The 15,378-nt window shown below is 39.5% G+C and overlaps 1 protein-coding gene across 3 annotated transcripts in view; it reads right to left on the bottom strand.

Annotated features, from left to right (window-relative positions):
• Positions 1 to 15,378, bottom strand: part of DPP6 (dipeptidyl peptidase like 6) — a 517,278-nt gene that overhangs the window by 296,385 nt on the left and 205,515 nt on the right. For all 3 annotated transcript variants that reach the window (XM_058533884.1, XM_058533891.1, XM_058533895.1), the window contains exon 4: positions 10,739 to 10,833. In XM_058533884.1, the coding sequence (XP_058389867.1) occupies positions 10,739 to 10,833 (95 nt within the window). The remainder of the gene's footprint in view (positions 1 to 10,738; positions 10,834 to 15,378) is intronic.

The following is a 15,378-nucleotide window of genomic DNA, read 5'->3' as shown; positions in this document are numbered from 1 at the left end:
GTATGTTTCTGGTGAGACATGTATCTAAAGGGTTGGTTTCTTGTTTTCATGTAATAGACAAATATGTATGTGATTATAAATGCAGAGAAAGAAAGGTGGCTATTAGTGGGAGAGAGAGATATAAAATGATAGAATGCTCCAAATTGTCAAGTAGTAGAAGGAAAATGAAGAGTAGAAAGCACAAATATATCCGTAGGCTCTCCTGTGAAAACAATCTCCTCATAAAGGAAAAAAAGAACTAAATATACAAGATTAGGAATGATAAAACAAAAGCCAAACACTGAAAGATGAAATGAGTTATAGGAGGACCCTCCGTGCAGCTCCACGGGAACATACATCAAACGTAAAATACGCGGACGATCGTAATCTCTCCCTGCCCAGTCAGTTTGGAAGAATGGAACGCGTGGACCTGGTCGCACTCGTGAGCACGTAGCCACAGGCCGCATCTGGGCCCTTAATTCACCTAAACATCGTTTAATTTGGAATCAGGCAGACCCAGGCACCGCTCCCAGCACTCATTGTGAGAGACAGAGAAAACTTGAAAATGCAGCTGCTACTGAAGGGAGTGAAAGGATGATTAAAGACCTTCCACTGAAAAAAGTTTCCAGATGGTTTCACAAGCTGGGTTCTCTCTAACCTTGAAAATAGATAATTCCAGGGCACTCAGTTGCATCAGCATTTTTTGCATTAAGGCTAACCTGACTCAATATTTTGCATCTCTAATCTTTATTTTAGGGCCACATGCAGTGGCCTGCAGGAGTAATCTTGGGAAATGTAACAGGTATGAACAAGACATTTGAAGCTGTGTCACCCTCAATTGTGGGATGCTCGCTTCGATCCTGTCTGAACACTGTGGGAGCAAAGGCTGCAGCTGGATCCTTTATGCAATCTAGAAATACTTTAGTTTGGACTTAGACAAAGCTGAGTTCGGTTCCTAAGACCTTCGGCTACCAGCTATGTGAGAGTGGGCTCAGGAAAAGCCAGAGGCACACCTCAGAGATACACAGGATCGGTTCCAGACCACCGCAATAAAGCGAATATTGCAATAAAGCGAGTCACAGGAAATTTTTGGTTTCCCAGTGCATATAAAAGCTTTGTTTACACTATACTGTAGTCTATTAAGTGTGCAATAGCATTATGTCTAAAAAAAAACAGTGTGCATACCTTAATTAAAAAATACCTTACTGCCAAAAAATGCTAATCGTCATCGGAGCCTTCAGCGAATTGTAGTCTTTTTGCTGGTGGAGGGTCTTGCCTCAATGTTGATGGCTGCTGACTGACCAGGGTGGTGGCTGCTGAAGGCTGGGGTGGCTGTGGCAATTTCTAAAAATACGACAACAATGAAGTTTGCTGCATCGGTTGACTCTTCTTTCACTAATGATTTCTCTGTAGCATGCGATGCTGTTGGATAGCATTTTGCCCATAGTAGAACGTCTTTCAAAATTGAAGTCAATTCTCTCAAACCCTGCCACGGATTTATCAACCAAGTTTATATAGCATTCTAAATCCTTTGTCATCATTTCAACAATCTTTACAATTGTTTGTAGATAACATCTCAAGAAACCACTTCCTTTGCTCATCCATAAGAAGCAACTCCTCATCTGTTAAAGTTTGATCATGAGATTGTAGCAGTTCTGTCACATCATCAGGCTCCACTTGTAATTCTAGTTCTCTTGTTATTTCCACCACATCTGTAGTTACTTCCTCCCCTGAAGCCTTGAGCCCCTCAAAGTCATCCATGAAGGTTGGAATCAACTTCTTCCAAACTCCTGTTAAAGCTGATATTTTGGTCTCTTCCCATGAATCATGAATGTTCTTAATGACATCTAGAATGGTGAATCCTTTCCAGAAGGTTTTCAATTTACTTTGTCTTGATCCATTAGAGGAATCACTATCTATGGTAGCTGTAGCCTTACGAAATGTATTTCTTAAATAATAAGTCTTGAAAATAGAAATTACTCCTCAATCTATGGGCTGCAGAATGGATGTTGTGTTAGCAGGCATGAAATCAACATTAATCTCGCTGCACATCTCCATCAGAGCTCTTGGCTGGTCAGGTACATTGTCAATGAGGAGTAATATTTTGAAAGGAATATTTTTTTCTGAGCAGTAGGTCTCAACAGTGGGCTTAAAATATTCAGTAAACTGTGTTGTAAACAGATATGTTGTCATCCACGGTTTGTTGTTCCATTTATAGAGCACAGGGAGAATAGATTTAGCATAATTCTTAAGGACCCTAGGATTTTCAGAATGGTAAAAGAGCATTGGCTTCAACTTAAAGTCACCAGCTACATTAGCCCCTAACAAGACAGTCAGTCAATCCTTCAAAGCTTTGAAGCCAGGCATTGACTTCTCTTCTCCAGCTATGAAAGTCCTAGATGGCATCTTCCTCCAATATAAGGCTATTTCATCTACATTGAAACTCTGCTGTTTAGTGTAGCCACCTTCATTAACGATCTTAGCTAGATCTTCTGGATAACTTGCTGTAGCTTCTACATCAGCACTTGCTGCTTCACCTTGCACTTTTATGTTATGGAGACGGCTTCTTTCCTTAAGCCTCATGAACCAACCTCTGCTGGCTTCCAACTTTTCTTCTGCAGCTTCCTCACCTCTCTCAGCTTCAAAGAATTAAAGAGTTAGGGCCTTGCTCTGGATTAGGCTGGATTAACACAGCAATGTTGTGGCTGGTTAGATCTTCTGTCCAGACCACCAAAACTTTCTCCCTATCAGCAATAAGGCTGTTTCACTTTCTTATCATTTGTGAGTTCACTGGAGTAGCACTTTTAATTTCCTTCAAGAACTCTTCCTTTGTATTCACAACTTGGCTAACTGTTTGATACAAGAGGCCTAGCTTTTGTCCTATCTCACCTTTTGACATGCCTTCCTCACTAAGCTTAATCATTTCTAGCTTTTAATTTAAAATGAGAGACGTGCGACTCTTCCTTTCACTCGAACACTTAGAGGCCATTGTAGGGTTATTAACTGGCCTAATTTCAATGTTCTTGTGTCTCAGGGAATAGGGAGGCCCAGGAGAGGGAGAGAGATGGGAGAACAGCCAGTCGGTGGAGCAGTCAGAACACACACAACATTTGTTAAGTTCACAGTCTTATGTGGGCGCAGTTTGTGGCATCCCAAAACAATTACAACGATAACGTCAAAGATTAACAAATATAATAATAACGAAAAAGTTTGAAATATTGTGAGAATTACCAAAATGCGGCACAGAGATATGAAGTGAGCAAATGCTGTTGGAAAAATGGTGCCGATAGACTTGCTTGATGCAGGGTTGCCACAAACCTTCAATTTGTGAAAAATGCAATGTGTGTGAAGTGCAATAAAGCCAAGCACAATAAAATGAGATCTGCCTGTATTTTAACCTCATAAACTTCAGTTTTGTCATTTGTAAAGTAAGAATAACAAAGTACTGCTGCTTACAGGATTCCTAAGGATTTCTATTAAATGAAATAATGTTTGTACAGTGTTAGGATAGTTCTGGTCTCATCGTAAGCACTCAAATATCAATTATGAGTTAATTCATCCTGTGTCCACCTTGCAGCATCCTCCTCCTCAAAGTAGCCTCGGTTTTCCACTCCATACCTCATTACTTCCCTGGCTTCAGGTCCCCGAGATGGAAAACCCTAGACAACAGATGCTTGCCTCAATCTCACCCGCCAGCACACAGAATGTAGCCATTGTTCTCAGTTCTACTTCCATGATGTGACTTGAACCCAGTCCCCTCCATGTTTTCCCAGTGGCTGCCTTCACTCAGGACCTCGTTCATCTTCACCTGGACCTGAAGCAGCCCCTCTGGGCTCCTTGACTATAATCTTTTCCTTCTCCAAATCCCCTTTCATATTGGTCTAGAGTTATTTTCCTGAAGCACACAGACTTGTCCTCAAAAATCCTATCCATTCCAGTTTCCTGCAGAGTAAAGACAGACCACAAAGTAAGGTTCTTGACGACTTGCTCTCCGTCTATTCCCTGGGCCTTTAGCCACAACATTCCAACCCCTCCTGACAACTCTCACTAGGACAAGATGACTCGCCACACTGCCCACAAAACGTTCATTACTTCACCCGTTCACTCTGCCAGGGTGCCATTTCCCCCGTGTCCAGACTGTAGTCACCTGTCAGGGCTGCTGAAACGCTGCCTCTTCAAACCCTTATCTGTCGCTGACATCGATGCTCTCTCCCTCCTCACCTTGTTCTCATCACATATGGGGCCTCTACTGCAGAATATATTTCATTCAAATAGTTACTTCTTTTAGATCTAGGCTAAAAGCTACCTAAGAGTCAAAACTGTGTTTTATTACTCCTTGTACCCACCCACTCCAAGGCCTTGCTCAGAGAGGACATCATTAATGTCCAATGAGAGAGTATGGCTGTGATGGAAGAGTTACATCAGACTCCCCTTAACCTACAGAGAAGAGCGGGTTTGGGGACAGAAAGATTAAGCCACTTCTTTCTTTTCAGGTCCTTTGAAGACACAAGTGTAAAATATTCTACTCAACGACTGAAAAAAGAGCCTATGAAATAAATATTAGACTAAAAATAGGTAAAAATGACTTTTGTTTTCTGTTCTATCTTTTAATAAGAGAAGTAGGAAAAGAAAAGGGAGAAAGAGAGAAAAGGAGAAAAGAAAGAAAAAGGAACAGAAAGAGATCCTCTGCCACACATGGGGAAGAAGAAGAAAGACCCCGAGGGACAAAGGACGGACAGACGACCCAGACACAGAGACAAACTCAGAATACGCAGACACTGTGGGCGCCACGGCTTCTCACAGTCTTCTTGCAAAGAAGTCGCCTTGTTATGCCCTCCTCCTGTTCCCGGCCTGAGGGTGAAACGCAGAGGCGAGTCTGGGTAGACGTGAGCAGGGTGCCGCTGCGCACTGGCTAGCTGCTCCCTGCTCCACCAGCCCAATTCTGCTACCTGCGAGAAGATCAGGGCTCGGGGCTGCCAGATCTTCCTCAAGAGAAGCCAGAGATCTGGATTTCGAGTTTGTGAAAAACCAGGTCTGGCAGCATGGGCCAGTGAGCGCAGGGGGCAGGGTGACAGGAAGGAAACGGAGGCAGAGTCCGCGGCCCCACCTGGCGGGCGGGAGGCGGCGCGCACCTGGGGGGCCCTGCGTCCCGGGCCGTCGCCCCCGGGCTCCAGGGAGACAGGCGGGAAGCTGCGCAGGAAGAGGCGCTCCTTCCTCCCAGCTGGCGAGAACCCGCGCACATGAGGCGCTTCACGGAAATTGAATGCAACAACGAGGGCAGGTGAAAATTGATAGTCAAGTCAAATACACCGGATGAAGTGAAAAAAAAAACACGGGTCCCAAGTTCTAATCTCAACCAAATTCTGGCGTTCCTCTGCCAAAAAGGCCCAATATTTCTCTCCTTGATTCTGGAGTTCGTCTAATAATACATGTAATTATGTCCCCCTCTGTGAAGAGTCAGAATTCATTAATTTTTAAAGACAGATAAAAATTCACCTCTATAGTCTAATGATTATCTAAAATCAAAGGGGAGCATAAATTAAAGAAACAAAAGACTTTTTATTAAAACGTTAATTTAGTAATTTAAATAAGTAATTAAAACAAGTAGATTAGTAATTAAAACAAGACAAAAAATGAGAAAACATGATAGCAGCATAACAACAGGATGCTTTTTTTATTTACTTGTTTCTCTTCCAAGCATTTCCAGGAAACTTCTACAGCTCTTACATATTCATGGTTGGAGGAAATCTAATCTCTTTTTAACATGAGGCTGAATTTCTAGAAATCTGATTAAAATTATTGAATAAATGGCATTGAAACAGCAATTATGGAAATCATCTCACTGGAAAATAACATACAAAATTTTACCACCCAAGATGAACGATTTTCCTAGTTCAGTGTTCACTTTCTAGCCTTTTCAACACACACAGAGGACGGGGAGAGTCGTTAACTGAAGTGTAAGTGTAATAGCGTATTCTTCTGTGTTAATTTAACATCATAAATATTTTTCATATCACTATATAGCCTCCATGACTATTATTTTAATGGCTACATCATATCTCATCTATTTTTATTTACTTATCTTATTTCTCTAGCATCAGGTATTTTTACTTTTTTTTTTTTTTTTACTTTTTAGGTTACTTATGAAAAATTCCCTGGAATGAGTTAGAATGCATAAATATTTTTATTAATCTTGAGTGTATTGCCAAGATACACTCTTTCCAAATACCTGGGACCACTTAAGTGATAAATGAATGACTGTATCACTCTTCCCACTGCTTGTCACCACTGTTATTTCAATAAAAAGGGGGTATAAAGAGTGAAGGTCACGGGTCAATACAGTGAATCATCCTGAAGGGGTCTGTTAGATCAACAGTGCTATACGTGGAGATCAAGCCAAAGTTCTCTTTGTGGATCTTCCTGGTTTCCTCATCTGAGAAAAGAAAAGTTTGGATGACAAATCTCCAAAGACTATTCTGGCTTTCAATATCTAAATCTCCAGCAGAGGCTAAACACTTTGTCCTTGTGAGAATTTTTGCTCTATCATGTTTTAGAAGAATTAGAAAGATAATGCTAAGCTTCCGTAAGAATTACAGCCCCCATGAAATCTATTTAATTAAGCTCAGCAAAATTTACTAAGTTCATTTTAAATGTACTTCTACTGGAAAGAAAGAGAGAGAGGGAAGCAGAGAGAGAGAGAGAGAAAGAGAGGGAGGTTGGGAAGGAAGAAAGAAGTCAGGTTCTACTCAGTAGAGAAAAGATTCATGAGATTTTCCAGGAACCAGGCAGCCATTGTCCAAACATCCATGAGATGTATTTGTAACATTTCACTTTTCAGGGAAAAAATGGGATACGTAATATAACAAAGGCCTTTTTATAATTTGTTAATTTGTTGTCAAGAGTCTTACAGGAGCACAAAAATAAAATACATTGACATTTAAATAATTCTAAAAATAAGAGTAAAATATAATGTCCTGGAATTGCTGGTATATCAAATATGTAATTCAAGTGAAAGTTAGTTTAAGTTTGAGTTTTTCTTTATTTTTAGCAATCTGAGAGAGTGCTCCTGGCTATAAATTACCAGCTTCGAAGACCCTGCCTTGCTTTGGGAAGCAGCCTGGACTCGATTCCCACAGAGAAGGAGTCCATACTCAAGTGGCACCAATTCTACCCTCTGCTGCTGCTGGCTTGGTCATCCTCTGTGTCTTCCTGCTTAGAACCACCTCACCCATCTGGCCTGAGCCCTGAGCTGCCCGGCTGTCCAGTCCAGCCTAACACTCTGGAACACGTGGCTCATGCCCACATTTCAGCAGGCTACATACATCTCTCACTTAGTCCTTACCAGGCTCCTGAGAGGTAGGACGGAGGCGCACAGGGCTTATACGACTCTCCTGAGGGCCTGTCACTACTGAGCAGAGTGCAGTTCCATCGTGGGGAGGCAGGTCCTGAGGTTGCACCCTAGTGCTGAACCGCCCCCAAACCTCTCACCACTCTGACACTCCTGGGAGACCGCCCGCCTCTGTTTTGTCCTTTACACTCATCCGTAAAATACACAGTTATGAAGCACCTACTAAGTGCAGGTCACTGTGCTAAGCACTGTGGAGCAGACATAATTAAGTCAAAGGCAGAACCTGCCTCCAGTGAGCTTTGGAGCTGAAGAGCAGACGTTATGGGAGAGGAGCTCTTTCAGAGACAATGCGCTTGTGATTTCATTCTCTGTAGAAATCTGAAGGAATACCTCAAAATATTAAAAATAAAGAAAAGGGACCAAGATATTTTGATAAATGATTCCTAAAAATGAATTATTATATACCATCAAATATGATGTGCTATCAAATAAGGATCTGAAAATATCCCAATATCAAAAACATTAATATAAAAAATAAGAGAATTCAAGAAAAAGTGTGAACGATGATGTAATCACCATAGAATGTTAAATGTAGACATGAACTCACAATTTCAAGTGTTTGTGGTATTCTGAAATATTTCGTGATCTGATTTCTACCATTTGGAGGTATGATAAGGGACGACTGAATTAAAACTTTTGGTCAAAGGAAGCTGTTTGGGGCAAGTGAGACACATCCAGCTAAGCCCAGCCTGGCACAAGCTCTGCATTCGCATAATCATCAATTATCTTAAAAGCTTTTCTGTTGGATCGGGTAGTGTTTGCATTCATTTGTATCCCCTTCCATTGATCCATCCGGGAAAGAGCGGGTCATGGGAAGCCAGGGAGCCAGGAGGAAGCTGAAGGCAAATGGGCTTGGATACCCTAACGTGACCTTGTGTGTGAAGGGTCTGTTCTTAGTGGCTGGAGAAAGAGAATGAGGTTAGAGGTCAAGGTCATAGGTTAATATTTTACAATTCTGCTGACCTCAGCATTTGCTGCTTCATTTCCATTTCTCCACTAGTTTCAGTTTGTTTCATAGACCAACCTAAGATTTCAGTTGTCCTCACATGTAGCACAGTTCTTTTCCGCAGGTTGCCTTTATCATTTAAACAATCTTAAAGCTTCTGGGTTTCAAACAAGAAGAGACCACCTGGTGAGTCATCAGAAAGGAAGAGGACAGAATGCCCAGGGGCCACTGTTTCATGTTCCTGCTCTCTCCAGCCCACTCGCATCCTCCCGGGCGCAGAGGACCCTACAAACCCTGGACCCTCAGAACACTGCGCTTCACTTTCTCAATACTTGCTCGTGAAAACACAGAGAGCAGACAGATACTCCACGGCTGGACCTCACAGAGGCCCGTGTTGTAGGCTGGCGGAAGAAACGTTAGGTTCAACTTGGAGATGGAACAATGGAAGCACAAGAAGTTTAAATGACTAACCGGCTCAACAGAACTTCCATCCGGAGCTTCTGCATTCTAAATTATGATGCAGGAGCCTAAATGACATTTCCTCTTTTTACTTCTCTTGAGGTCTGTTTAGAGGAGCATTTAAACGTAGCTTTGAGATAAGAATAAACTAGGCACCATCCTGTATAGTATTGGTCAGGCTGTACACATTTGGTGCTCAATAAATGTTTTTAATATGTTTTAAATAATTTAATTGAATAAATGACATTTTAAGAAGAAAAAGATTGCATTATATGGAATAAGCCTGCCAATTTGCAAGAGGAGGTCTTGCTTTTTTCTTTACCTAACATGATTTCTGAAGTCATCTTATTACTTGGCTAAAGCAACTTCAGTTAAAATATATGATGTGTCACAAGTTATTGATTTGAGGAAGAGAAGGCAGTTTCCATTCTTGTATTTCATTACTAGGTGCAGGTGTATGTACAGCAGCCTGCTCTCACTAACTGACATCCTCACAGGAAATATCGACAACATTCTGACACTGAAATGTACTTACCCTCAGCCACAGTCTGATCATTTTCTCCTCTCGATTAATATTAGAAAAACATTTCTGCAACTTCAGGATTTTTAAGTAGGTTGAATCAGATTTTCTTAGGGGAGTAATTCTACCAAAGATGATTTTTTAATGCAAAAATGCAGTTACAGTCATTCTTCTTGCGTCTTACTTTGCAGGACACTATTTAATTCAATAAGGCTATCATTTTGGGAACTACACCATAATACAACCTTGCCTGCCTCCCTTACACCAGCAAACAGTCCACGCAAAGGGCAGGATCCATTTAATACTAAATCTCAATAAACTTTTTTTAAAAGAAAAAAGTATCTTTACACCCCCCAAAAAAGGAAATGAAAGAATTCAAATAGCAAGTTAAATGTTCCTGAGGAGGGAAAAGAAGGTAGAGCAGCATTTCTATGGGTCCAGAGATGGGGTGGCGTGAAGATGGACCATCCATTCTTGTCCGTGGGATGGAGGCTCCAGGGACCCCCCGGAATCTTCACCCAGTCATCAAGGAGCTGCAGGGCTCTGAAAAGCTCACTCACTAACTTGGCTCAGGGTTCTTCGCTGTAAAACCAGGGAACTGCCTAATTTTTTCCACAGTCTCCTCCAATCCCTAGATTCTAGGATTCTAGGATTCCGGTGTTTCACACCAGAGGTGTGTTATGATCGTTCTGATCCAGAACTCGCCTTAGTTTTTTCCTTTGATTTCCCAGTGTATTGGACAAGAAAATGACCAACTCCCTAAAGTTGGAGCTTTATACCTTCTAATAACGAGCAAGAGTATATTGTAAAAAAAAAAAAGTTAATTCTCTTTAAATTGATTTTTAGTACATAACTCAGTCAATGTTTTTAATAAATATCTTTAACTGTACATGAACTCCAAATCTTGTCATTTAAATCTTTGGGAAAACAGGTTTTCCCAGATTATAAAGCAGTGGCATTCATATCAACTCAGTACTTGTTTTAAAGCATAAACATCACTTACTGTCATTAGAGTAAGTACAGTCAGTGCCTAAGTTAATATTCCCTGCACATGTGGAGATGAGTATTTTTAAAAACCGAGATTGAGCAAGTTCTCCCGAAGTCTTCCCTGTGCGTTATTGCAATTGTTCTGTAAATGTGGAAAGCCTTAGGACTTTATCTTTCAATTATATATGATATGCAACACTTGTTTCCAACACCTGCAGAGAAATTTCCCCTACACGGAAAGAAACTTTGCTTTCATCTCATTAAATTAGTGTGGTTTCAATTTCACATTATCTTTAGTTGCTCAGCCCATACCGGGAGTATTACAAGTTTATTGCTTCTGCCGGCTATACTAAAAGTTGAAACCTCAAGTCATTTTCTGCTTTATTGGCTTGCAGGTGGGAAAACTGAAATTATCCTGGTCATTACAGAGAGTACTTACAATTTTTTTGCCTTCTATTAACACCGTAGAAATATTTGTTTCAACGTTCTGCAGTATCACATTTCCTTTCTGTTCTCTGTAGATGAATTCTTTATCTGTAAGAGAAAAAATAAAAAAGAAACATGAAAATCAAGGAAGTCATCTAGGCTTTTGATGGACACTCATGTAAAATGAATTGACCTCTTCCAAAAATATATATATTCTGAGTTGCATCCAAGTGTCCTTTAAATACAGTGAAATATATACATCTGTTCTCAATATAACCTCATGTGAAGCTTCTCTCTGAATCTTTACACACTGACATATAAAGCACAAGCATATACACCCATAAAATCTTTAGAACATTCTAGAACTTTCTTGGGTAGGACACACAGAGTCAACACACAGAGCAGATTAAGAAACTTGCTACCATAAAGGGTGGAAGACACTGGTACTAAAGGGACCGATTTCTTTTATCTGAAACTTTGGGGTGAAATCTGTATATGTACAGATGCATACACCTACATCCATATCCTGCAAAACGGTTTCCATTTTGTCCACCAGTTTCCTTTGCTACTCCTAGAGGAATTGGCAGTTTCGCTGTCATGAATATGTTTGAGTCTATATATTGTATCCTCAGTGACACTGGACCTTTGTATAATCAAAAGAGATTTGGAATATCCCCTTAGAACATTAATAAAACACAGTGAATAATAAGCATGGAGAGGTACATATGTAGGCGTATAAGTGTATGTGTACCCCTACTGCGAATGAAATGGTCAACTTTCTGAAAGACAAAGTTGGTGGAAAGGCAGGGCACACAGTGAGGAGAAGGAAAAATACTATCTTTCTGAGCAAAAGTGGTAACACCGAGCCAGTCTGACGGTAAAGGCATGTCATACTATAATCAGCTCGTGAAGGAAAAACACTGAGCAGACTGGATGAATCCAAATGGTGTTATCACTTCTGTTCTTTCTTTATCCTACTTCATAGATTGATGTTCTTGTTCTCATTGCTCTCTTCTACTTGCTTTGGCATAATTTTCTTTTCTTTTTCTAGTTTGTAAAGGTGGAAGATAAGATCTTTGCTTTGATTTTTCATCTTTTCTAATAAAACTATTAAAGCTAAAAATTTCCCTCTATGGATGCTGTGAGCTACATGCCACAAGTTTTGATGTGCTGAACTACATTATTATTCAGTTCAAATTATTGCTAATTTTCCCTGTAATGTCTGCTTGGCCCACTGATTATTTAGAAATGTGTTGTTTAACTTGCAAACATGTAAAGTTATTCTGGCCCTCTTATTTTTATAGATTTTTAATTTAAATTCACTGGATCCATGAATACTCTGTACATGGCTTCAGTCTTTTGAAACTCATGAAGACATTTTTAATGCCCATAATATGGTCTATCCTCGTAAACATTCTATATGCACATTTAACGAAATTATAGATATGGCTGGGTTTGGTCTATCATTTGGTTTTTTCTTTGTTTTCTACTTGTCTCCTCTACTTCTTGTTGGACTCTTTCTTGTTTTCTAGCTTTCATTTTATTGTTCGAATATTTTTTAGAATTTTAATTTCCTTATTTTTAGCTGTATTTCTTTGCATATTTTTTAGGGGTTGTCTTAGAGATCATAATATATACTCTTAGCTTTTCACGGTCTGTAAAGAGTTAATAATGTACCACATCACATGAAATATAGAAGTATGTCAAGTTTTCAGGCCTATATCCAGTCCCATGCTGTTATAATTGTTGTACATGGTTTGTAAAGAAATTAAGAAGAAAATGTCAAAAAAGAAAATTGCCTTTTGCATTTGCCCACTACTTATCATTTCTGATGCTTTTTATTCTTTCTCAATGATACGAGTTTCCATCAGGTATCATTTTCCTGCTTCTTGAAGAACTTTCTTTAGCATTTTTGGTTGTATGGATCTGTTGGCAACCAATTCTTTTCACTTGGTTTTATCTGAAAATGTCTGCAGTTAACCTTCACTCTTGAAGGATATTTTCATTTAATATAGATTTCTAGGTTGATAGTTTTTTTTTTTTTCCTTTTAGCATTTTGGAATTCTGGTCCACTCTCTTCTGGTCACCATGGTTTCTAATGAGAATCAACTATTAATTGAATTGTTATTTCCCTGCATTTTTCTTTTCTTGTTTTCAAGATTTATTTGCTGTCTTCGGTTTTTAACAGTTTGACTACAATGCACTTTAGATTGGGCTTCTTTGTGTTTATTTTGTTTGATGTTTGCTGAGCATCTTGTATCTGTAAATTTATGTCTTCATCAAATTTAGCCTTTAAATTTGCAAATATTTTTTCTACCTGTTTATCCACCTCCTCTCATTCTGGTATTACAATTGCACATGTATTGGGCAGCTGGATTTTATCTAACAGTCTCTGATGCTCTGTTCATTTAAAGATTTTTTTTCTCTCCATTCACCTAGAATAATTCCTATTGATCTATTATCAAGGCCACTTTGCCTTTCCTTTGTCACAATTATTTGACATCAAGTTCATCCAGTGAATTTTTAAATTTCAGAATTTTTATTCTTGTTTCAGAATTTCCATCTGGCTCTTTTTATTGCTTCTATTTTTCTGCTGAGATTTCCCATTTCTCTGCTGAGATTTTCCTTCACTGAAAACATGCTTGTGTTAATTCATTGAAGATAATTATAAGAGTTCTTTTAAAATCATTGTCTATCAGTTCTGAAATCTGTTTCATGTCAGGGTCAGACTCAATTAATTTTCTTTTATGTTCAGAGTGTGTTCCATTTATTTTTGGTTCTTTGCATGTCAGGTAATTTTGCATTGTATCCTAGATATTATGGATGTTAATTCTGGACATTCTGGGTTTTGTTGTTATTCTCCAGTGAGTGTTGTTGGCTTTGCTGTAGCAGGTCATTCTCTTTGTTAGGCGTGGACTGTCAACTTCGTTCCGGGGGCAGCAGCTTCACTCTCAGTTCTGATACCTTATCTTCAGCTGACCTGCTCTGATTCTCTCCATACACGTGCGGTGCACGGCCAGTCAGAGACACAGGAAGGCAGTGACTGGGGATTCCCTCTCTGGATCTTTTCCTCTGGGTTCTCCCCACTTTTTCAGCATTCCTATTTTCCTGCCTTCTTGGTCCTGGTTCCTCAGGCAAGAGAGACTGTGTATTTTTGTGGCCCATTGCTGCTGCCGCTGTGCGTGCCATGAGACTGAACTTAGGTGCTGGCTAAGGCTTTGGAGATGAGGTCTTACTCACTAACACCCTGTCTTGCCTCCTCCTAGAGGCACATGCTCCCCACCAGTCTGCCTGATTCTGTTCACTCTCCAGTCTCTTCATGTAGGGGCTTCGTTTTTCACTGTGCTCATGTTTTATAGCTGTTTTCTGCAGGAGTTGGGGATCATCTTGGGTGTTGGTCCATCACACCTAGAATCAGAAGTCTAGTTATATTTTTAATCTCTGCTATAGCTCTACATCCCTCTCCTCACTTTAAATATTTTTATTTGTATTTTATCCACATTTTTATTGTCATTTACACAAGAAAAAAATGTCTACTTTATTTGGCCTTTTCAAATAACACATTTTGGCTTTCTTAATTCTATTGTATCTTTACTTTCAGTTTTATTAATTTCTGCTCTACTTTATCTCATTTCCCTTCTTCTCTTAACCTTTAAGTTTGACACTTAGCTTATTAATTTCAGAATTTCTTTTCTAATATAATCACAACTGGTGCTATAAATTTCCTTAATTACTTCTTTGAGTCCACAAGTTTTAATGGGTAGTATTTTCATTACTGCTTAGTTCTATGCATTTTTAGATTCTGTCATGACTTCTTCAACCTATGAGTTATGTAGAATTTTTAATTTGCAAAGGTATGGGAAATACTCTTATTATCTTTCTGTTATTGACTTGTAACTTGCCTACATTGTGGTCAGAAAAACCTGTATTAATAATTCTTTGAAATTTGTTGGGTCTGGTTCGTGGCCTGCTGCATGGTCCGTTTTTGTAGAAGGTTTCCTGAGAGAATGTGTATCCTCTAACTCTAAGATGCAGAGTTCTACACAAGTCAGTTAGACTCACCATGTTGGTTGTATTATTTTTTTTTAATTAATTAATTAATTTTTTTTTTTCCCTCAAAGCCCCAGTAGATAGTTGTATGTCATAGCTGCACATCCTTCTAGTTGCTGTACCTGGAACGCGGCCTCCGCATGGCGGGAGAAGCGGTGCGTCGGTGCGCGCCTGGGATCCGAACCCGGGCCGCCAGCAGTGGAGTGCGCGCACTTAACAGCTAAGCCACGGGGCCGGCCACATGGTTGTATTATTAAGCTGCCTCTTTCTTACCTAGATTTTGTCTGCTTGACCTTTAAGTAAGAACATTATGTTAAAATGTTCCAGTATAAGGATGGATTGGTTAATTCTCTCCTGTAGATCCCCCAAATTTTGTTTCACATATTATGTGACTGTTTTATTAGGTTTATGCAAATTTAGAATTTTTCATATCTTCCTGGTGATTTGCAATTTTTATTATTTAACTACATTTTCTATCCCTAACAATGCTTTTTAAAACGATTTCTCATTTGTAGAATAGGTAAAATAATAGTATATACTTTATATTGCTCATGTGAAGACTCAATGTGATAATATATGTAATAAATGTAATGTGCTTAAAAC

This window comes from Diceros bicornis, chromosome 3 (genome assembly GCF_020826845.1).
Source record: "Diceros bicornis minor isolate mBicDic1 chromosome 3, mDicBic1.mat.cur, whole genome shotgun sequence".
Taxonomy (NCBI): Eukaryota; Metazoa; Chordata; class Mammalia; order Perissodactyla; family Rhinocerotidae; genus Diceros; species Diceros bicornis.
This window is presented reverse-complemented; position numbering and strand designations above follow the sequence as displayed.